The sequence below is a fragment of the Balaenoptera ricei genome, chromosome 16, assembly GCF_028023285.1.
Source record: "Balaenoptera ricei isolate mBalRic1 chromosome 16, mBalRic1.hap2, whole genome shotgun sequence".
Lineage (NCBI taxonomy): Eukaryota > Metazoa > Chordata > Mammalia > Artiodactyla > Balaenopteridae > Balaenoptera > Balaenoptera ricei.
Window position 1 is genome coordinate 24849203 of NC_082654.1, and position 24964 is coordinate 24874166.

Below are 24964 nucleotides of genomic sequence, written 5' to 3' on the forward strand. Positions count from 1 at the left end.
TCTTAACTATAAAATAATTCATTACATGACTCTTCATGCATGACTTTTAAAAAAGCCACTTAGTAGTTCTGTATGTGCCAGTCATAAATGGTTCTGAGAGAATCAATAGCACAGGTCCAGAAGAGCCACATTAGCAGCTAGACTGACATACTCTAGGTCCTAGAAAGAACAAGCTTGGATTGTAAATGCACTTCATATGGCTTACTAACACTGTACACGTTGTGCATGTGCGTGCGTACACACACACAGGCCTGTCACAGTAAAAGTATAATAGCAGAGCTCCAACCAATAAGGTCCTCAGCCGAGATGGGCAACCACAACTTAGGAGACCAAATAGAGAGCTGTCTACTCTAAGTCCCAGGGGTACAATGAAGGGGCCTTGACTCAGGCACCAAACACTCCTGACAGCTCAACAAGGTGGCACAAATGGAGAGAAGTGGGCTTCCTTAGACCCATCCATCTCCCAGGTGGGGCACCAGGACAGCAGCACCCAAAAGTGGTCCATAGCAAAGCACCTACAGCTCTTGGAACCCTGCGAAGAACTAAGCTAATTAGTCCTACAGACTCGGACCAATTTTACTAAGAGAATATGTGGCCAGATCACATGACTACAACTTGCAATCACAAGCGGCGTGAGCCATGCAAACCACAACAGAAAACAAGCTGCTAAACTAAACATGATTGGCCACTTCCTTGGGGGTGTCTCCTTTTAATGTTCATTTGTTACTTGTCCATTCATTTATCAGCCAGAGTTTAATAACAGAAGTCTAAAAGAGAATATTTTTTCATTGTGCAAAATCTAGCCATAATTTGTTTTTCCTATTCAAAAAAGGGCCACTGCTCCTTTATTTCTGCAGCAGATAGTCTAGCCTGATCCTTGGGCAAAGCAAGGATTTTTTTACAGCAGAGAGGAATGTCTTCTCTCTCTTGAGATTACTGTCTAGAGACAGAGAAGGGGTAGGGGGGACTTGGTAGGAAGATTCAGGATCAAGGGAAGAGGGCTGGCGGGAAGATCTCAGAAGAAGGGAGCAGACAAATGCAGAAGTGCGGGTGCAGGAAGACAGGGACACGGCAGAGGAAAGCAGCCCAGCAGGTGAGCTGAGGCAGGTGGGAGCATTTAGGAGCCCAGGGCCTTGTGTGTTTCAGTGCACACCTACTACATGCAGAGCCATGTCCCAAAGTTAATACACGAACGTAAGTCAGTTTCCACTCACACTCCAACGCCTCCTCACTGAAGCACCATGGATTCACTTTACGTCTACCACAGTTTTAACGATTTCTATTTTATTTACTTAATAACTGTCTCCAACACACACACACACACACACACACACACACACACACACAACTGTAAGCCTCATGAGAGCACAGGCTACAACTTCTGCCTCTAATTCTCAGCTCCGCCTTTTCCAACTGTGTAATCTGAGTCATGTTACTGAACCTCTCTGATCCAATAGTTGACGGAGATTTTGTGAGGATCAAATGAGCAATACATATAAAATACAGCGGAGGACTCATTAAATGTAATCCAGTTCACCTAACTATTACCGAGCAAGGACGGAGCCCAGCGTCCACATGCCACAAGAGCTCTTCCTCCTTATCCTAGATGAGGTTTATTCTGGCAACCCATGGCTAGACTCTCCACTCAAGAATCCAAACAGAAAAATCCCACATCCTGCCATCACATGGTATTTTATCGGAATTTCATCCCTCCGGGCAGTCTCAATTCTCTTCTCTCCTCTCCCCCTGTCCTGCCTGATGCTATGATGCCACAATCCAGTCTCTGTGACTCCGGGACTGTCTCCATGGTGATGAGCAGTGATGTCATAAAGGGGCGATTGTTACAGGGTTGAATGAAATCTGGCACCAGATGCACCCTGCCTCCTTATATAAGGTGGGGGGGCGGGTAGGAGACAAGCCCTGTGGGCACATCTCAGAAAATGGGAAACCAGATCACCCAAGGGATGGCAAGGGATGACCAGAGGAAGAGAAAGTTCCAATCCCTTCCACACATTAGCAGCCCCATTTGGAAAAGAACGGATTTAACAGACCTCACCAGGACAAGAATCATTTTTCATCGAAGGAAATCAAAGGAACGAACAAGAGGCAGTGACTACGGGAGACTCCACCTTCTAGTCTCGGAAGACCCAAGCAGACAGTGGCTTCATCCACCAAAGCCCGATGTACGAACTATTTATTGAATAAAAAGCCACGGACTCTTCCTTACCAGAGCCTTAGATTGCCATGTGCGTCTGATTGCTCCAAAGACAGACCATGGTGATTGTGGGCCCAGCATTGTTACTTGTTACATTTTATAGTAACAAGTCTTACCAGAAAAATAGCAGCCACCCCCAGCTTAATTCCTAGAGGAACTCAAACCACCTTGTTAAGAAAATTCTCAGAGATTTTACACTAAGGAGCATCCCATAATGCTGTCTGCCATCTCTAGGTTCTGCAAAAGTAATCCCGGCCTTGTTTGCACAGTTGGAGGAACGAGAGCTTTGCCCAGATGAGTAATGCTTGGAAGTACAGAAGCACCTGTTGCACTGGAAAGGCCTGGTCAGGGTGCTCACTGTCAAGGCCAGTTCCTTCTCTGTCCATCCCTCGAAACTGCAGATTGAGTGACTGACACAATTGTGAGTGCCAAGGATCGGGTCCTTCTCAATAAAAGGTTTCCCTTGGTCCCACAGGAGGCTCTGGGGGCCAGTGCTTTAGACACTGCAGAGTCCGTTTTTCTTTGTCTAGGCAGCTGGCAAGTTTGGTCCACAGCAGTAGCTAAATACGTGTGCAGTGTGCATGTACTTCTATGGCCTTCATCATTATTTATGAACCAACTTCAAAGGGAAGTCACTTCCATCCAGGAAACTTGACATATGTTTTTCTATATCCACACATGCATATAGATGATATAACTGTGCTTTCTTATTATTCTGGAGAGCAAGAGGCAATGTCTTCCAGATGTCACTATGGGCAGCACCAAGCCAGCTACCTTGTCTCAGAGAAAGTCAAACGGCCTGAAGGCTCCATTCCCAGGCCACTCTCCAGTCCCCGGACATAACCTCTCATGGCTCCTGAGCTTGGCCATGCTGTCCTCTTGCCCAAGAATGTCCCCCACCCCCATCCTACCCTCACAGCCCCTGCAACCATAAGATCTGGGTTCTGGTCAAATGGCCCAGATCCTCCTCTCTGAATGCTTCCTTCCAAGAAGGAGTCCCTCCCTCCTTCAGTGTCCATCTCCTCCACTACAGTGGGGGGCTCTTTGAGGGCAGGGATCATTCCTTATTCATACCGAATACTGGGTTGGAGCACATGCCCCGGCCTCTGCAATAGACATATGCCAAGGTGAATGATGGAACAGAAGCCAAGGTCCTTGGGGGGACTTCCCTGGCGGTCCAGCGGTTAAGACTCCGCACTCCCAATGCAGGGGGCGTGGGTTCGATCCCTGGTCAGGAAACTAAGATCCCACATGCCATGCAGCACAGCCAAAAAAAAAGAAGAAGCCAAGATCCTTGGACTCTGAAAATTTTCACTGCCAAATTCAACTGTTGCAAAATAAAAGTCAATTTTTAAAATTGAGTTTTGGTGACTCAAGTGACTAATTTTATGGACAAAGCTCCCTTAATAAATCAAAGAGGAGCAGTGTGATCCAATGAGAAGGCCTGGGACTCTGGAGCCCTAAACTCTGGCTGTGAGACACTGAGCAAACGGTTTATCCTCTGGGAGCTCCAACTTTCTCATCTACAAAGACAGAGAAGGGTGGAAGCCTGGGCTCAAAGTCCAGTTCTAACATTCTAACTCATTGAAGCAGCGTGTGGCATTTCCACATCCTGTAACAGGAAAGTGTTATATTTCAAGGATGATTCCTCAAGGCACTTTGCTGCCCTCCTGGGTGGATGTTGTCTCTTTCACTCTCCCTTAAAGTCTTCCCTCCTGGTTAGTGCTCACAATGCACTGCAGGCTGGGGACAGATGACAATTCCCCAGGAAGGGCAGACCATAAAGACAAATGGAACCACTGCCCCTGTTAATGCCACGTCACCGGAAGAGAGTCGCCCCCCCCCTTCCCGAACACCTCTGAGCCTAACCTTACCCCGGCCCCCGGCACCAGCTAAGTTCTCCCCAAGTCTTGCCTGAGCGGGAGTAATTCCATTATTTTGCAAACGCATCTCTGTGTACCTGTATATTCTGTCACTCTCCTTGTCCATGACAAATGTCTGGCATAAAAATTACCTTCAGAAATGCGTTAAGGCAGGCAGCAAGCATATCCAGAGGCCTGCGGAAGGTGAGAAAGCTGGAGATTGGTGGAGATGTTCTTCATGACTGTGCATCAGAAAAATAAAAGGAGAAAGAGGAGCGGGGAGTGCCAGGGTGAAGAAAAAACTGGTGGTTCATTCACCAGCAGCAGGCATGTGTTGAAAGTCTATCCCAGTTGCTCAGCAACCAAGAAGAAGTATTTCAGAGAGCAAGGGGCTAATTGGATAAATGAATTAATTAGACATTTCTGGAGTCAGTGCCATAAATGACAACAGGAGTCTTCAAATTTAGGGAGCTGGGGAGGGTGGGAACCAGGTGACAATGTGTCAGCGGGGCCAGTGATGGAGGGAACCCCAGTATTGGGGGAGAAGTTGAACAAAATGGCCTTTGAGGTCTCTTTCGACTCTAATATTTGATCAGTTTTGCTCTGCAGGGTGGGGGGGGGGGGGGGGAAAGGAGTAAATCTCCACTCTAGCAGTCTGAGGGTAACTTAATAACCTGCTTTCCCACACCATCCTGTGGGGTTTCCCTTTGCTGTGTTTAAAGGAAGCAGGTTCCCATGAAAGCCGATAGACGCAGTGTGGGAAATGAGATGTTTTGTTGGTGGTTGCTTTTTCCCTTGCTCTGCTTTGCTTCCTCCCGACGGCTTCCTTTAATTACAGCAGAACCCCACTGGTTGCTCTAATGATGGAGAGGCCCGCTCCTGCACAGAGCTCAGGGCAGAGAGGAGGGCGCGGGCGAGAGGCACTGCTGGTGGGAAGGGAACAGACCCAGGGCAAGAAGGAAGGGTGGCCAGCGCTGCCTGAGCCCATCTCTCAGCCCTGAATATCCACCAGCCCGTCTCCTCCCCAATTCCACGGGCCCCTGCAGTGAGAGCAGAGGTGAGAAAACGGTTAGGGATGGGGTTGGAAAAAACAGAAGAGAGCAACAAACTGCAAGTCTCAACACTTGCTCAGATACTGAAGAAGAGAATTCAGCTGTCTGAGGAACAGGGCAATGGGAAGGCGTTGTTGAATGGTTACAGAATTTCTGCTTGGACAATGAAAAAGCTTTGGAAACCGTGGTGATGGTTGCACAACAGCACAGAATGTAACCAAAGCCACTTAAAAAATGTTTTAAAGGGCAAATGCTCTGTTATACATATTTTTAAATAAATAGGTAGATAAAATTTAAGGTGAAGAAACAGAAGAGAGCTCTCCCCAATTCCCCATCTCCTTAACCAAAGAAAATCCACTATGAGAAGCATTTGACCAACACAGAGATAGAAGCTATCCTTCAGTAAGAGCCCTTTGCTCTCACCTCACAGGAGTTTTTTGAGGCTGAGGTATGGGTGAGAAAGAAAACAAGCATCTCTGGCCAGGAATGGTGCCAGCCTCCCTCCCCCTAATGCCGGCCCTGAAGGTGGAAAAGTTAGACAAATAGTACAGGCTACGATTTCCAGAGTCCCCATCCCTAAAATGCCTTTTCCAAACCATTGCCAATAGAGGTGGAAGATTTTCATTCACCATTAGGAGGTCAAATTTAAAATGCATTTCTCAAAAGAAGACATACAAACGGCCAAACAGGTACATGAAAAAATGCTCAACATGGCTAATCATCAGGGAAATGCAAATCAGAACCACAATGAGGTATCACCTGTTAGAATGCCTATTAGACATATAAAGACAAGGAATAACAGGTTGTTGGCAAGGATGTGAAGAAAAGAGAAGGCTTGCAAACTATTGCTGGGAATGTAAAATGGTACTACCATTACGGAAAATAGTATGGAAGTTCCTCACAAAATGATCCAGCAATCCCACTTCTGGGTATATATCGTAAAGAAATAAAATCAGGATCTCAGATATCTGCACTCCCATGTTCAGTGCAGCATGATTTGCAACAGCTAAGATACAGAATCAATCTAAATGTCTATCAATGGATGAATGGATAAAGAAAATGTGGCATTTATATATAACGAAATATTATTCAGCCTTAAAAAAAATAAATCCTGTCATTTGCAACCTGCAAGACATTATGCTAAGTAAAATAAGGCAGGCACAGAAAGACAAAGACCATATGCTCTCACTTATACGTGGAATCTCACTTATATGTGAGTTGACTTAAAAAGTCAAACTCATAGAAGCAGAGGGTACAATGATGGTTGCTGGGGGCTAGGAGGTGGGAGAAATGGAGAGATACTGGCCAAAGGGTACAAAGTTTCGGTTATGTAGGAGGAGTAAATTCTGGAGATCTAATGTACAGCACGGTGAGGATAGTTAATCATACCACAGTGTATACTTGAAATTTGCTAGTAGAATAGATCTCAAATGTTCTCACCACATAAAAACAGTAACTATGTGAAGTTAATTAGCATGATTGTAGTAATCACTTCACTATGTATACATATATCAAAATATCACACTGTGTACCTTAAATATGTACCATCTTTATTTGTCGATTATACCTCCATAAAGCTGGAAAAAATCAAATCAAATGCAAGGACCTCAGGAAAAGGAACTGAAGAAGTAAAGGACTGCTATCAGAACGTTTTCCCAGACCAGGAAGAGTGAGAAAAGCGGAGGGCACTGGGCAGAGGGGAGGATGAGAGCCAGGATGCTCTTCCCTGCATTCCTTTCTTTTCTTATTTCGCTTTAGCAAACACTGGCCCAGTCCCCATGGCTGAGAGCTGACACAGGCTCCAGGGTGTTTTAGATCTCCTACTGACCCTGGAAATTTCATCCTCTACCCAAGCGTTAACCCATGGGTGGCCCTGCTTTAATTGCTAAAATTCACAAGAAGCAATGGATCTTACCCAGCTCACAAGGAATTCAGGATAGACTTGCTGCAAGCAGGATAAACTCTCTCTAGGAAAACTGAAACCTGTTTTTAGGAAACCACCTTAGTAATTTAAAACAAGAAGGGGCACCCCATGAGACAGAGCCATGCAGCAAATGGACACAAGTGCTTTTGTTTGTTTCATCTTCGGAGTCACCTGCTGTTCTTTAAAGATGCTCATCCCTACCTTCTCACCATCTCCACCCACTTCAGGGGAAATTTAAATAGGGCTGGATCTGAGATTAAAGAGAAAGGGAAGGCTATTGGTAAGTCTTAGCTTACACCTCTGGCCATTACAGGATCCTTTCCCACTGTGCAGGGCTTTTCTCTGCTGGAGCATTTCATGAGTCCCTCCACCCCTAACCCTGGGGAAGGGAAATGGCAGCTTCCTCCTCCCCTTAAAACGCACATCTTTGCAGTGGGGAAAACAGCTCTCAGGAAGTAGACCTACTAGGAGGTAGACCAAGCTAATCTTCAGGACCTCTTATCACCTGATAATTATTCCCCATTTTCAAGCACACACCATGCCAAGCATTTCAAATTCCCCAAATCCTCACAACAGCTGTGCAAAATAAGGATTATAATCCTGGTTTTATAAAAGAGAAAACTGGGTTTCAGAAAAGTAACTTGCCCAAGGAAGAGCTGGTCAGTGGTGGAGCTAAGAAAGTCTGGTCCATCTACCCAAGCACTACTCTGCCACCTAAAGCACCCCAGCTTCTGTCTCCCAACAAGTCATCTAATTTATTCATTCTGCCCAAGGCTGCCTACTGGGAGAAAAAGCTCTAGACTGCATTAAGAACTTAATGGAAAACTAAGGAACATCAAGGTGTTACAAAAGAGCACTGGACGAGAAGTCAGAGAGATGGACATTGGTGTGGGCTCTTCCACGATCCTGGTGAATTGAAACATTCCACAGTCTCTCCTGGCCATATTTTTCAAATCTGGAAAAGGATGTGGTTAGATCATTATGTGTTCTTTCCAGCTCTAAAAATACTGTCTCTGAATTATTTATATTTCAAGAGGATCTTGGAGAGAACAATGTTTAACCCAAAGGAATGACTCTTGAATTGTGATGTTTCTGCTCCCCCTCCCCCCCAAAAAATTGAGCACAGAATCCTCTCTGCTGCCCCTCAAAATCACAGCACAAGAATGAGCAACTTTTCCTATGATTTGGTAACAATAGCATTCCCTTACACATGTCTGGAAATGTATAGTTTATAATGCCCTTTCAAATATATGATTTCATTTTGATCCTTGCAACTAATATACAGATGAGAAAATGTGAATCTCAGATGTTGACTGATTTGGACCATTTCATAAAGCTGATAGATGATGATGTGGAGGCTTGCCCTCCAGTTTCAGTTTAGTCACAACCAAAAGGGATGCTCCTATGTGTACCTTGCACTTGGATTCAGAGTCCTCTTGCAGCATGAGCCCGTTCATACGACCACTAAGCTATCATCATCGTCATCCCCAATAATTTCTTTTGAGGCCATAATAGAGACTAAGTAATAGCTGTTGAAATATCTAATAAAGGATGCTAGTACTGCTTCAACACATACACCTGAAAACCTGCCAAATCCATCAACAGGTCAGATCAGCTCTGCTTAGAGGTGTGTGCACATAATACTCACGTGTGCACACGCATGACCTCCCTACTATTTACTCTCCTCATCTCAGCTCATGAAAAAGGCCCACTGATGAGTCCTTTTTTTCCCAGACAATTCTTTCAGCATTCCTCAGTCTGGACTACAAAGAGGCTTGGCTGAGGCAGGGGATTGTCAAGGAACTACAGTGTTTCTCTACTGCCTGCCTATGTTCAGTTACAGGGTGTGACAACGGTGTTTCACACAATATTATCAACTCTGCCTCCTAATTCCATTTCTTTAAAAATTCATAAGTATGCACAAAAGAAAAGAAAACACAAAACAAAACCAGAAGAGGGAAAAGGCAATCTTGAAATCTATTCAACTGCAGAAGAGCATGTTCCTGCAGGCATAGTAGGTATTAATAATTCAACAAAACATTACAGTAATTACTATACTTTGCAAAATCACAACAGTGCACTTTCGCACAACTCCTACCAACCTCTCTGCAACTGCCATTAATAAATAAAACACAATTCCCTATATTAAATTTGTTGTTTAAAAGCTAAATATTTTATCAGCACTAATGTATTTTAAATACTCAGTCAAGACCAAGAAAATCCCTTGCCCCACATTTCTCCCCCCTTTAAGTGAAATCCCATCTTCCCCGCTAGAGCAGAAATTGACTTCAACTCTACCAAGAATACACTGAGCGTTAGGGCTTGAAGGCCCTCATGGAAGGATCTGAGGACCGCTCAGCTCAAACACTCTGCTGGAATCTGATCAGGCTGTTGGAAAGAGAATGAGAAGGGAGAAGGAAAAAGAGTGGAAGATTAATTCTTTTGGACCATGAATCTGACCTACTTCATTCAGCTCTAGGAAAAGAAGCCATGAATTGTAAAGAGAGGTGAGTGGCAGGAAACCACCAAAAAGACACACTTAAGTATAGCCCTGAGCATATATGAGGTTAATGATCTTGAAATATAAGCGAGCCTCCCTTTACACTGTAGTCACGGTCCCACAAATTTGCTACATCCAGTCTATCAAATTCTGTTGCTTTTATCTGCTGTATCAGCTTTTGCTGCAAAAGTGCTGCAGAACAAACCACTCGAATCTCAATCATTTACTGTCACAACAATCATTTGTTCTCATAAGTATACAGGGCAGCTGTGGGTTGGCTGCTCACAGTTGGGCTCGGTTGGGCAGTTCTGCTGCCCATGGCTGGGCTGGGCTGGGCTGATCTAGGCTGGGCTTGGCTGGGAGTGGTTACATACGACTTGTCTCTAGTTCTCTACCCAGGACCGGTGGGCTAGCCTGGGCATGTTTTTCTCATGGCTACTGCAGAGCTGCAAGACAGCATGTAGATACACAATGCCTTCTGATAACTAAGCTTAGAACTGGCACTCCTGCTATTGGGCAAAGCAAGTCACAAGCCCAAACCCAAGGTAGGAGATGGGGAAGAATGCCCCACCCAGAGAGAAAGGGCACTACAAAAGCCCAGTATAAGGGAGTTAGAGAGGGGAGTGAAGGACTATACAGAGGAGGCAACAACACAATCAAGCACGCCCGCTGAATAGCTCTTCAGTGGGCTCCTTCTCACCACCTACACTGCCACCACCCAAGCCACCATCCTCTCGAGCCACGGCAACACTCTGGTCTCCTAGAACCCAGCCTTTTCTCCCTCCAAGCCACAGGCTGGTCAAATTTAATTATATGACTCTCCGACTTTAAACTTTCCCGAGGCTTACCCCTTTGCTCATAGGACAAAGAATAAACTCCTTCCCAGGGGCCCATATGGCCCTGCTTGGTCTAAGCCATGCCTGCCTGTCTAGCTTCATCTCTCACCAGCCCCTAAGCCACAAACCCTCTGCTCCAGACACTCTGTCCTTCTTTCTGTCCCTTCCAGAAACCTTGCTCCCTCATGCCACAGAAGCTGTGTGCCCTGAACACTCTGCCCATTCCTCTTCACCTAATTGACCTTGCTCATCTGCCTCTGCCTCTCTGCCCTCTCCAAGTTAATGTCGCTGGTGTAACCTCTGATAGTATCGTGAACCTCTCCTTCAGAGCGCACGGTACTCTGAGCCCAGCAGCACCTGGCACATAGATGGCACCCCGCAAATACCTGTTGAATATCCGATGACATTTTTTAAAGCTATTTTAAATTTTTTAAATAAAAGGTAGCCAAGACTACCTCATCTGGTTGAGTTATATATTAAAGGTATTCAGGTAAAGTGTCTATGGCAAATTGCCCCAGAGAGCATTTATCTAATCTCCCACACTGTACTGCTGATTTTGTATAAATCTGGTTTTAATGTATGAGGTTCCCTTAGAGGGTTAGGCCTCACCAACAGGAACAAAGCCACGGTGTCCCATGCTAGGCATATCCTTTCCCCACCCTCATCAGTCCCTTGAGGCGGAAGACACACATCATCCAAAAATAGCATATGATGCAAAACCAGCAAGTACTCTAAGAACTTCAAAGACCCAAGGGTAATTTTTTTGACCTTAGATTTCTATGTCCACATGAACCATCAAACCCGTGTGAGACCAAAATAAATTTTAGACATGTCAACAATGAACATAAAAAGTATCACTCAAGCACTGGGTGACTATATAATGTACCATCCAAGGCAGGATCTTTTGAGAGCTAAAAGGAACCTAGCAATATTTATGTCAGGACACAGGAATAAGCCAGGACATTCCCCTGCACTCTCTGAAAAAGAATACTTGAGGATCTACCACAGAAAAATGAAATTCAGCCCAAAAGAGAGGAATGGAATCCAAGAAACAGAGGCACTAATCCAGGAGTAAAATAAATAGAAATATCAAGATGACAATAGGGAAGCAGGCCTAGAAGGATATCAGTACAAATTAGAATATCCACTAAAAATACAATTAAGAAGCTGGACTATCTTAGTGCTATGATGAAAAAAACAGATGTTTGTCTTCCTGTGAGGAAGATAAAACAATTAGAAACTCAAGGAAAAACAAAAGCAGACCAAGAAAAATAGTCCAAACTAATATGGCAGAATTCTGAGCAACTGTCATAGCATAAAATAATCTATTTGACCTCAAAGCTCAGAACACTTCTCATCAAGTGACACAGATTTAGTCATGAGGATTACATCTATTTCTAATCATGCTACTGGATTTTTTTGTAGATAATAAAACAACCATAATATTTTAAACATTTTATTAGTTTCCATTTACCGTGGTCTTGATTACATTCAATGTATTTCCTAAGAATGCTCAAATTTAGCACATATTTTACATGATCTCACATTGTTCTTTGCAATATTAGTCTAATAATGTGATTTCCACACACAAGACTATAAGCTTTTTGGGTATCCAGTCGGCATGATAGGCCTCACCAATAGAAACAAAGCCATGGTGCACTCTTTTGCACATTCTGCATCACTAGGCATATAGTAGATGCTCCCCAAATACTTCATATTGTCTGAAAGGAATAAGGCAGAGCAATCAATACAGGTCAAGACCTGGAACAAATGTTGTTGTTTTTTTATAAACATCAAATTACACTCCCATCTGAGACTTTTATTATATCAGATGTGACTTGAAATAAATTGTACATCATGCCTGGAATAAGAATCTCGAGTTTTTTAACACCATGGTTTGTGTGCTAATGATAGTGTTTCATTTGTGCTAGGAGAAGGCAAAAGAAACACGTGGTCTCAAATCTGCTATGGAAGGACCTCCAGCTACTCAAGGAATAAAGGAGAAGTAATGTGAACTAATATCGTGAGTTCATATCACCCCCTGCTCATATCGCTCCTGTTCACAGCGCTTTGAAAAGCACTCTTTTCAAAAGGCTGACAGGTGCAGTAGCTCATTATTTAACTGCGACATAAGGGGAGCAAACAGAATTGTCCCCATTTCACACATAAAGAAATGACTGACCTAATACCATATCTAGCTTGTTGTGAGATGGGCCTGAATCAAGAGTTGCATAAGTGACTCTTTCATTTTATAGGTAAGGAAACTGAATCCCAGAAAATCCAGATAACTTAATTAGCATCACACTAAGCAAACAAATTACTGAATGAATGAATGAATGAATGAAAGTAAGTACATCTGCATCGGATAAGACCAAATTTATACGTGCGTGAAAAAAGCATTTTCCAGTATTTTTTAAATCATAGTTCTAGAACCTTTCCTTACTAATGAGCCCATTAAAATTTTTTTTACTCACAGACATAATAAGCTACTATACCTGGAAGGGTCTTCTTTCTCTTACACCTAAGAAACATGTGACTTGCTGAAGAGAGTTAATGTAAATCAGGAGGCCATCTGGACATCCCAACTTCCAGGCCAATATTCTTTCCAGCCTCTCGTGATGCCCCTCACTAAGGATATCTCAGAAGGGAAGGTACCAACTGTAAGCTCAGCTGCTTCCTGCCAAAATCTTGACAAAGTCTAAGAAAAAAAAGAATCACACCTTATTCTTAGGTGAGAGACCGTCCGTCAGCAGGTAGAGGTCCAAATTTGAGGGAGACGATGTATTGTGAAGACCAAGCACATGCCCTGGGATGGGGAGGGGCTCTTTAGCTCTGAGAAATGACAGTGAAAACTAATTTGGGTGTGTGTCCCCTCCTCAAAGCCCCAATGCCATATTCCTGCCACTCAATATAACCTGAGCTCCTTCCTTCTGGAAGGTGCCAACCCGAAAGGAAGACCCTCTCACAACTGGGGTCAGTGACTCCATTTCCCTCTCTATACCCAGTATGTCCCATGGTAGGGCCTGATGCATAATTTTATAAGAGATGAGGGAAATTCCTGATTTGGTGTGATGGATAATTTTATGTGTTAACTTGACTGTGTCACGGAGTGTCCAGAAATTTGATCAAACATTATACTAAGTGTGTCTGTGAAGGTGTTTCTGGATGAGTTTAACATACGAATTGGTAGACTAAGTAAAGCAGACTGCCCTCCCAATGTGGGTGGGCCTCATTCAACCCACTGAAGGCCTGAATAGAACACAAAGGAAGAGTAAGAAGTTATTCTTTCTCCCTGCCTGTCTTTAATTTGGTTGGTTGAATCCGCGGACACGGAACTTCACATACTGGAGGGCCAACTGTAAAGTCATACACAGATTTTTGACTGTCCGGAGGGCCAGGTCCCTAACCCCACATTGTTGAAGGGTCAAGTGTAGTTTATTTGGTAGGTGATCCCAGGTGATACTGACTGTGGGGTGGAGAAAGGAGATAGGGATGGGAAGGTAGCCAATAAAGCAAGCAAGTTACCACCTTAGGCAATTGGGGCTTAATCCCACTGGTAGCTCTGGGAGATGGTGTAGAAAACAAGCTTCAGAGTTACCCCACCCCAAAGGGCAAGGGAGCTGGGGTATTTATCCACCAGCTTCCAACAGTCATTGTCAAGTGGTTGCTCCCTACTCCTTGATGGAAATCAATTCCCTGATGCTTCCAGCCTGCACCTGTGTAATCGAAGAAAGCCCCAGTGGGCACACAGTCCCTGGTGCTGGTGGTTAGAAGTCAGGCCAGATTGCAGACAGATGGCAAGTGCAGAGGGCATATGGGCAGGGTACCAACATATCTGCTACAAAAAGACAGACACTCAACCTACCCCATTTCCTGCCTAGGCGATAATGAGAACTAACATTTTTTAACCAGTGTAATAGCCTACTATGCTAACCCCTTCAGAGTATTATCTATAAGATTCACAACATCCCAGTATTATTGCCATTTTACAGCCAGTGAAACTAAGGCTCAGAGACTTGTTTGAAATCACTGTTGCTTGGGGGCCTTCCCATAACAGAAAAAAAAGTGTCTGAGTTTTGAGAAATCTTCCAGTGAAAAGTTTGCTTTCAAGCACAGATAACACTGAAAGCAACACAGTTATATGAGCAATTCTTTTGCCTCTAAAGATTCTTTCCTCTACCTGCCTCCACCCTGGTAAACAAGCTTCTCTGCATCTCCAGTACCACGGCCTCAAAACTCTTAACGTAACGAGTTCCCCCAGTACGTGTAATCACATTCAGATATGGCAACTTGAGCAACTGAAAAAAAATGTTCAACTCCATAATTGTTCTCCGTCTCCCACTGAGAACAGACTTTAAAAGGAAAAAGTTCATTTCTTACGCAGCAGTGTACTCTTTAACCTGATTCCACCCATCTGGAAGAGAAACTTCTTACCTCACATAGATGCCAAAAAGGCTTAGAGATGACTGAGTTAGGTACGCGGGACCTGGGAACAGGTGAGAGGCCATTGTGATGTCCCAGGGATGCAGACCCTAGGCCTGGAGGCAGCAAGAAGCAGCCAGATTCTTCCCCATTCCCAAGACACGCATTCTTTACCCAGGCAGTTTTAAGTATTTAAGAATGTACTTATGTCATTCAACTCAATAAGCTTATATTAACTGATCACGATGCCCAAGAAATTGAGGGAGCACAAAAGCAGAAAATGCAGAAGAGATGGAAGACCCAAGCCTGAGCATCACTTCTGGCTGCATTTACATCTGGAGTCTTAGTTGAGTCATTTATGGGTTGAATGGACAGCAGAACGTCTGTATTTGTACAAAACATCCATTTCCTTTTTTCTGCGGGAAGGGGCTGAATGAGAAGCGAACCTTGAACACCAAGGTCCATCCCATGACTTGGATGAAATGAGTCTTTGGCACTCCAGGCTTTTCTTGTCCACCAGTCCCAGCAGCCCTGTGTTCTCCTATTTTCTATGAAAGCTACACATTTCACTCACTTCCTTCAAGAAGTCTTCCATGATTAACTGTGAGGTATAATCATGGGTGCCCAAGCCAAGAGAAGCTACTCTTCATCTTTCTGGATGCCTTTCTCAAAACTCCACTCAACAAAAGCCCTGAGAAAATGTTCCACTTATTAGCTGTCTGTTAGTATAATCGTTAACCTGACTCTAAGCACCTGCTTCTAACCACTTCTATTACAAATTCTGAGTATGAGTTTCAATCAGCCGGGTCCCCAGCCACTCACACTTCTCTCTTTCACTGTTTCCCTTAGCGTGACACAGAAGGCAGACACGCAAAGACTCGTCTGAGTCAGGGCATGCACTATGGGAGGTGGCTGAAATGAGCATCTCACTGAGAACTGGGTTGTAGCCAAGGGCTTTGCAATCAGCTCACTGGGAAACTTGGGGCAAGTACCTCCTTCCTCTGCTTCTGTGTTTCCATCTGCAAATGAAGAGAAAACCCCTTCTAATATAAGAATAACAACTAAACTAACTAAAATATCTGGAGGACTAACTACAGGTCAGGCATTTCTTTTAAACACTTTGCTATGTACAATATCTTATTTAATCCTTGAAATAGCCCAATGTGAGAGGTACTATTATTATCACTCCCTTTCGTAGATGAAAAAATAGACAAGAGAGGGTGACAACTTGCCCAATGTCACACAGCTATTAAGAGACAAGAGGCCGACAGCCCAATTTAAAAATGGGCAGAAAAAAAAAAAAAAAAATGGGCAGGAAAAAAAAAAAAATGGGCGGGAGAACTGAATAGACATTTCTCCAAAGAAGACAGGCAGATGGCCAATGGGCACATCAGAAGATGCTCAACATCACTAATCATTAGGGAAATGCAAATCAAAACCACAATGAGGTATCACCTCACACCTGTCAGAGTGGCTGCCATCAAAAAGACAACAAATAAATGTTGGCGAGGATGTGGAGAAAAGGGAGCCCTCCTACACTGTTGGTGGGAATGTAAATTGGTGCAGCCACCGTGGAAAACAATATGGTGCATCCTCAAAAAACTAAAAATAGAACTATCATATGACCCAGAAATCTCACTCCTGGGTATATATCCAAAAAAAAAAAACAAAAACACTAATTCAAAAAGATACATGCACCCCCAATGTTCATAGCAGCATTATTTATAATTGCTAAGACATGGAAGCAACCTAAGTGTCCATCAACAGATGAGTGGATAAAGAAGATGTGGTATATATACATATATACATACACAATGGAATACTACTCAGCCATAAAGAAGAGTGAAATTTTGCCATTTGCAGCAACATGGATGGACTTAGAGGGCATTATGCTAGGTGAAGTAAGTCAGAGAAAGACAAATGGTGTATGACATCACTTATACGTGGAATCTAAAAATATATAACAAATTAGTAAATATAACAAAAAAGAAGCAGACTCACAGATATAGAGAACAAACTAGTGGCTCCCAGTGGGGAGAGGGAAGTGGGGAGGGGCAATATAGGGGTAGGGGAGTAAGAGGTACAAACTATTAGGTATAAAATAAGCTACAAGGATATACTGTACAACACAGGGAAGATAGCCAATATTTTATAATAACTATTAATGGAGGATAACCTTTAAAAACTGTGAATCACAATATTGTATACCTGTAACCTATATAATACTGTACGCAACTATATTTCAATTCTTTAAAGACTAAATTAAACTTAACCAAAAAAAAAAAAAAAAAAGAGAGAGAGAGAGAGAAGGAGAGAGAGAGAGACAGAGGCAGGATTCAAACCCAGGCACCCAGCTCCAGAACCCTTGCTCCTGTTTACCATATGGCTTTGTTTCTTGCTCCCAGCCTACCTCTGTTCCTAATATATCCTGAAGAGGATGGCATTCATGATGAAAACCCTCCACAAGTATGAATTCACACAAGTCATACAATCATACCCAGGCTAAATAATCTACAACCTAACAAGATCCTTGATGACCCTACATAACTATGTCCAGCTTTTCCCCTAAACTAGATTCTCTTCCAGCACAGGCCAAGCACCAGGCCACAGGTCACAAGGCACACATGAGAAGAGAAGAACTCACAGCAGGTGTGGGGATGAGGTGCTGGTGTAAGCATTTTATCCCTCATCCCTTACCTTCAAAACACTCATAAAATAACCAAGTGCAAACTAAACATAATCAAATGTGTGGTACAGGCTGTAAATTCTATAAACAGTTAGGAGAAAGAAAAATAAATGCTTCTAAGAAAGGTTCTATAGAGAAGCATGTTTGAATCTTAAACTGAGCCATGAGTAATGGGTGCATCTCAAGAGAGGAAGAGGGGTATCCTGAGTGGAGGAGACCTTAAGAGCAAGGCTTGAGTCAAGAAGGGGTCTGGGACAATGAAGGGGCTGCCTTGGTTAGAGTGAAGGGGCCCATCAGGGAACAGTCAGATGCAGAGTTGGAGAAGCAGATCCAGGACATACGCAGTGAAGAGCCTTGAATGGCAGGCTAAAGGACTCTGGAGTTTAATTCAAGAGGCTAAAGGTACTCAAGCGAGAATGGAGACGTCCTGGGTGAAATGCTCCTGATTATAGTACCGGTCAAGTTATGAACAACCTGAGAAAGGAAGCATCGCTATCCCAAGGGACAAGGGTTTTCAATCCCTTCGTAGCCTCTGCTCAATGAGACTTGGGACTCACTCATTCACCCACTTGGTCAAACACAGTTGCGTCTCTCTACTGCGTGTAAAGCGGAGCTCTCTCATCTCCACTCTCTGCCAACAAAGTCAGAGCAGCATCCAGACCCTTCTCTCAGTGACCCACCACAACAGGGGGATGACCACGGTTAGCTGAAGGCCATCCGTCCCACACTGCCACTGCTGCTTACCCAAAGTGGCCCACCAGGCGCCGGCATGCTACACTTTCCACCTCCAACTTCACAAGACCTCTTTTCCCCCAAACTTGCTGAAAAGTCATCCTTTGACATTTTCTCCTCATAGGGAAGTGTCTCAAGCCAGCCAAGAGGCCAAAGGAAGCAGGAAATCAACAGGCGAGTCCAGCCCCCAGGCCTTGGTGTACGTGGCCTTGGATAAACCCTCCAGACACACCCTCCTATTTCAGCCATCCAGCTTTGTCACACCTCTCTGCTCCCTAGAGGACGATCACCCGGTTCCAAAGTGCCCCCAGTTACGGTAGGATTTACACAGCCGAGGAAAGAGCAGTTCTCCCTTCTGCCCCCGCTCCCTCCTCAGCCTTCCTGCCACAACTCCCTTCCCTTAAATCCAACACAATCTGAGAAGCCACTTCCCGCGTTCCTTCTCTGCCAACTACAAAGCGAGTTCCAACCACTGCATTTCTGCCATCATTAAATTGGGCCTCCCAATTAAGGAGTTTGCAACTTCTGCTTACCTTGGAAATCACTGCAGGATCTGAGAAGCAAATCACGCCCTGTAACCGGGCCATCAGAGAAAACGCAGAGCAAACAGCCAGTGTGCGGTCCCTCCACTCACCACCCCCAGGCCTATGGTGACCAGGAGCAGTTAGTGCTGTTATGTCCCGTGGCATTTCCCAGCTACATCTCAACTGAGATGGCTCCCCTTGTAATATTAATTAAAAACAGATTCTTTTTGGCAAACCCCTGAAGAACAGCTTCTGTGGCAGGCTTTTTTTTTTTTTTTTAACATCTTTATTGGAGTATAACTGCTTTACAATGGTGTGTTAGTTTCTGCTTTATAACAAAGTGAATCAGCTATACATATACATATATCCCCATATCTCCTCCCTCTTGCATCTCCCTCCCACCCTCCCTATCCCACCCCTCTAGGTGGTCACAAAGCACCGAGCTGATCTCCCTGTGCTATGCGGCCGCTTCCCACTAGCTATCTATTTTACAGTTGGTAGTATATGTAAGTCCATGCCACTCTCTCACTTCGTCCCAGCTTCGTCCCTTCCCCCTCCCTGTGTCCTCAAGTCCATTCTCTACGTCTCTGCTGTTATTCCTGTCCTGCCCCAGGTTCTTCAGAACCTTTTTTTTTTTTTAATTCCATATATATGTGTTAGCATACAGTATTTGTTTTTCTCTTTCTAACTTACTTCACTCTGTATGACAGACTCTAGGTCCATCCACCTCACTACAAATAACTCAATTTTGTTTCTTTTTATGGCTGAATAACATTCCATTGTATATATATGCCACATCTTCTTTATCCATTCATCTGTCGATGGACACTTAGGTTGTTTCCATGTCCTGGCTATTGTAAATAGAGCTGCAATGAACACTGTGGTACATGACTCTTTTTGAATTATGGTTTTCTCTGGGATTGCTGGGTCATATGGTAATTCTATTTTTAGTTTTTTAAGGAACCTCCATACTGTTCTCCATAGTGGCTGTATCAGTTTACATTCCCACCAACAGTGCAAGAGGGTTCCCTTTTCTCCACAACCTCTCCAGCATTCACTGTTTGTAGATTTTTTGATGATGGCCGTTCTGACTGGTGTGAGGTGATACCTCACTGTAGTTTTGATTTGCATTTCTCTGATGATTAGTGATGTTGAGCATCCTTTCATGTGTTTGTTGGCAATCTGTATATCTTCTTTGGAGAAATGTCTATTTAGGTCTTCTGCCCATTTTTGGATTGGGTTGTTTGTTTTTTTTTGATATTGAGCTTGTGGCAGCCTTCTTTATTAAGCCTCTGAGAAGGCAAAATGCATTAAGATATCATGACACGGGGACTGAGAGCGGGGACGAGAAGGTTAGACAACCCAGCCAAAAGCTATTTGAAAAATCTGTTTGGGAGCCACAATTAGATGCTCCAGTGAGTGAAACACAATTAATCTGATCAAATCTGTCACTATTTTGCACATTAAGAGTAAATATTTTAGAACACCGTCCAGCTGAATTAGTTACGGGTATGAAATCGTGCCTGGGAGAGTCAGTGCGTTCCCCCTGCTAGCAGGGTAAGGATGCTGGGTTATTGGCATCTCCCTGTTTCTCTTCACCAAGGTGCAGAGTTGGGCACATGAATACCATCTGGCAAGTCCTTCCAACCAGACACACTGCAGGGGTAGCAGCCTGCAAATCGCTGTCTCTGGGAGTGAGCTGCAGGAAAGGCATGGGGATCAATCTACGGGAGGGTGCAGCATTCTCCCCTCAGCACCAGAACAGGGGATCCCCATCAAGGCTTACAATGCTGAGGGGGCCCGGAAAGCGGGCTGTTGTCTTTACAGCTTTCCACTCTCCAGAGCCATTTGCCAACTCACTGACCAAGCAAGGAGGCGCCTTTCTTCTTTTGAAGGAGATCAGAATGATGTGTTTTTCTGTATTATCCCTGTCACAGCCACAGGGTCTGGACTCCCTTTGGGTGTTTGTGAAACACTCTCTAGCCCATTAATCACCAGGATCTCAGCTGGAGACAACCAGAGAGAAAGGCAAATCGCTCTTCCAGAATCTAGGCTCCAATCAGCCCCGGTGGCCCAATGGATAAGGCAGAGTCCAGGCTCCAAGCCCAAGCCCACTCACCTCTCCCCCGAAACACCTGGCAGGGCAAGAAAGGTCAGAGGGGGACCCAGACTCCACCCCCTCCTGGCTCAAGCCTGCTGGGCACCTCCCCCGTTGCCCTCCAAGCCATCCCACCCCACTCCTGGGACCAAAGTGAATATGTGACTCAAGCCTAGAATGAGACTCTCAGCCCCTGCGCACATGCTGGGCACATAGTGTGGGGTGGAGGTGCTTCCCTTGCATGTCTACTTCCTTATGCCTGAACGCAGACGGCCAGAGTGGCGTTCAATTTTCCATTATACGGGGTAACAGGAAACTCTCCCCAAAAAGGACCTCACACCAGGAATGAGGTCCACCAGAGGCACTTGGAGGGAGAGCGGGAAGCCCCACAATGTGTTAACAATTAAACCGGTGGCCTTCCCAGAGAAGGACATGCTTAACACCCTTTACGTCGGAAGGGAAGATGGAATTCTCTTTTCACGTCAAAAGAGCTTGGTGCAAGGCCCCAGTTCTCTGCCTTGGGGACATCTCCAACCACTGTGAAACCAATGATAAAGGGAACTTCCAGAAGGGACATCATCTCCATCACTCCTCACCCTGGCTTTATTTTAACAGTGCCGTCTTTTGCTGTCCTCGGGAAAGGAGGAGGGGAGAAAGAAACCAACTGGGTAATGTTGCAGAAACTGGTTTCCTAGCTCCTCCCCCAGGGTTGTTTCCTTAAAGTCTCTCAAAGGCAGGGCCATGTTAACCTGTTTCCTCATCTTCCTCAGAGCAGCACAGACCTACACTCAAAGAAGCCCTTCTCGCTGGAATTGCCTGTGAAGCATCGTCAAAAGAGGCAGGTCCAGCCCAAGAGCTAAAGAGGCAGTAACTCTCTGGACCAGGGACAGTAGACACCATGGGGTCCCTGCACTCACCTGTGCTGCCTTGTCCTTTGCTTGGACAGTAAGACTGGCCACGAGCACAACCAATGAACCCCTGAGGAGCTATTAATGAACTGCCCAAATCTCATCACTGTCACTAAGGACTCCAAGGCCAACTGATGCACTCCTCAGGCCCTCTGCACCCCCTTTTAACTGAAGAGCCATTTCCCTGGGGCGTGTGGGGCTAAACTTGCCCCCTCACTTCCTCTGCTGTATAACTGCCTTGAAGATGGGCAGAGAAGGCCATGCACATTTAATAACTACTTGCAGAAAGCACTCTTTAACGGTCCCATCTTCAGGGAATTTGTCAACACACGAAAATGATCCTTAAAATAAAAGCAGAAACATAAAAAAACTCTTTAGGCAGAGCGAATTTATATCGTCCAAATGTGGCAGTGTTAAAATCACAGACATGTGAAGATACCACCTCCTCCTTCTCCTAGGGATACGTTTACTTCCACACATCCTGTCCATCCTCCTCATGGAGTAAGAACACGAACAAAATAACACACATGCACACAATTCCTCACTATCAAACTAAAAGGAAGTTGAGAGTCGCGATCCCTGCGGTCAGAGAATTACCTCTCTCTCTCTCTCCCCCCCCCCCAACACACACACACACACACAGAGTCCTTCGGAGACTTGTAAGTCCTCAGTCACCCATCCCTCCCAATGCACACGTTGCCCACCGCCCAAGTCCAGAGCTGTCCACTGCGAAGCTATGGGGGGCCTTCACTGGAGGCAGACGGAGTCAGCCACCGCGCTGCTGGTAAGCTGGACTGCCCAAATGCTTCCAACCCAGGCTGTGCTGCCTGCGTGGTGCTGTGTGTCAGAAGGAACCAGGAAATCTGTGCTCGGTATTGCTGATGTGCTGCTCTCTGCGGACTTCTGGCTTTCCTGTTAATTCACCACTCACCCCTGTGACACCCTCCAGGCCCTGTTAAAATAAGGCGAAAATTTCCCCGGGAAATCTTTAATGTCAGTCATGAAGAGAAATATAAAGGGAGCGGGGATGGTGCTTTCCCATCAAATGAGTTCCCCAAAGCTGCCAGTACAGACATCCGTCATCCCCCAGACTCTGCCCAGTGCCGGGCTCTGATCTGATCCTCAGAGCCAGAGATGAGGAAAGGATTTTCGCAGGAGTGGCTGAAGTGGGGGCCGAGGAAGGCAGGGGAGTGGAGTAAATCGTCGGAGGCTGTCCCCACTCTTCCCCGAGGGCCATCCCCCGCGGATCCTGGGCTAGACTGCACGTGCTGGCTGCCAGCTGGGGGTAGGGTGGGGCGCTGCTCCGGCCAGAGCTGCGGGCTGCGCAGACGGTACTCTGCGCCCGGTGTCTGGCCGCGGGCGCCGGAGCCGCCGGACTGGACTCCAGGGCGCCACCTCTCGTACAGCAGCTTCCAGGTTAACCTGGCAGCGGAGAGAGAGGCGTGGAGAGGTGCACAGAAAGCACCGGGACCCAACTCCACTTGGCGAGTTTGTCGTTGCAGGACTCAGCAGCCGGGGCGAGTATTTTGCTCAGCGACTTACGTGTGCTTGTGCTTGCGTGAGAACGAGGGGTGCAGGATGGGTGTTGAATTTCACTTCACACTTTAAACTTCTTTTTTTCTGCCCCTCCTATAGCTTTTCGGGGCAGCTGCCTGGGTTGTTTGTTTGTTTGTTCTTTTTAATTTTTAACATCTTTATTGGAGTATAATTGCTTTACAGTGTTGTGTTAGTTTCTGCTGTATAACTAACAAAGTGAATCAGCTGTATGCTGCCTGGGTTTTGAAGGGGGAATCAGTGTTGCCCGAAGGCCCAGCCTCCCCTAAGGCTGGGAGAAAGTGCGCCGGGAGCCCGAGGCAGCATCCTAAGCCCGGCGGGCAGGAGTACCAGAGTCCGAGTGGCCTCAGTCTCCTGGGCTTTCCGTCGCGTGACTGGAGGGGAAAGGGGGGAAGCCCCCGGGGCAGTCGCAGAAACCCGTCAGTCTATCCAGCGGTTCTTTCCCCAAATCAATCTGTGTCCTCACCCAAGAATTCACACACACCCACGACAGGATAACTGACTCTCCAAGCCAAGTACCAGAGAAAGTGGTCATTGATCCCGTTAAGGACCTCTTCTTCCTCTCCCCTCCGGGCGGCCCCAATCCTAGGGCCTCCGGTAAACAAAAGCACAGGCTGTCTTACAACAAACTCCACTAACCTGTTGGGGTCATGGGGAAAGAGGGATGAACCAGTCCGTCTAAAAGTCGAGGAGCCCCCCCTTCCCCTTGCCTCCACCTAGACCCAGAGCAACTATCTGCCCATCGTTCCCGCCGCCCATTTTCCCTCGCTGCCGGCAGACAGAGAGATCCGCCGCCGGGTGGGTACTCACGCTGCTGTTGTGTCCCGACCAGTGCACCATGGCTTGGTTGTGGGCCGAGTCCCCGGTCAGCGCGAACGAGGTGCTGGGTAGCCGGAGCTCTTCGGACGCCGACCCCCCAGCCCGTGGTGCCTTCACCTCCTCCCGGAGACCCTTGGCCAGAGAGCGGCTTCCTCTGGAACCATCGGCTAAGACAGTAGCCTGGGTGTCTCCGCGTTCCAGGGCACTGGGGGGCTGCGCCCGGCGACTCCTCCTTGTGCCGCCAGGCTTGCCAGGAGCCGAGATGCCCCGTCCCCACTGCGCGCCTGCCGGCAACAGCCCTCCGGCTTCTCCCTGCTTCTTTCTGCCGCTGCCTCCGCCTGGCTGGGGCAGTGGCTCTGGTCCCTGCCGGCGCCCCAGTGCGGCGCCTCTCCGTACAGTCGCCAGCTCCTCCGGCCACTGGCTTGCCACTGCCCGCAGCGAGAGAGGAGGCAGCGCCGGGGACCGCGAAGCCAGAGACGCGAGGCGCCCAGGACCGCCCGTTGCGTCCCAAGTGATCTCGGCGCCGGCCAGGACCCACGTCGACAGGAGCAGGAGCCCGGTGCGGGCGAGAGGCGCCCGGGGCCAGCCTGCGGGGCGCTCCGTGCGCGCCGCCTCCATCCCGCTGCGGCTGCCGGCTGCCGCGGCTCGGGCTGCCGAGTGTGTGGCGCCCGCCCGAGGTGCGGGTCGGCGCGGGGGGTGTGCAGGCGCCGGTAAGCGAGCAAGCGAGTGTGTGTCGGGGGAGAGCGGAGGGGGCGGCCGGGAAGGAGGTGGCTCGGCCTGGTGCGCCTTGCTGGTCCTCTCCACTCTTCCCTCCCGGCTCTTGATGGCTTGC

The 24964-nt window shown here is 46.4% G+C and overlaps 1 protein-coding gene across 1 annotated transcript in view; it reads right to left on the bottom strand.

Annotated features, from left to right (window-relative positions):
* Window positions 1-24750, bottom strand: part of SORCS3 (sortilin related VPS10 domain containing receptor 3) — a 593582-nt gene extending 568832 nt beyond the window's left edge. The window contains exon 1 of the mRNA XM_059899211.1: window positions 24124-24750. Within this exon, the coding sequence (XP_059755194.1) occupies window positions 24124-24750 (627 nt within the window). The remainder of the gene's footprint in view (window positions 1-24123) is intronic.
* Between the last annotated feature and the right edge of the window lie 214 nt (window positions 24751-24964).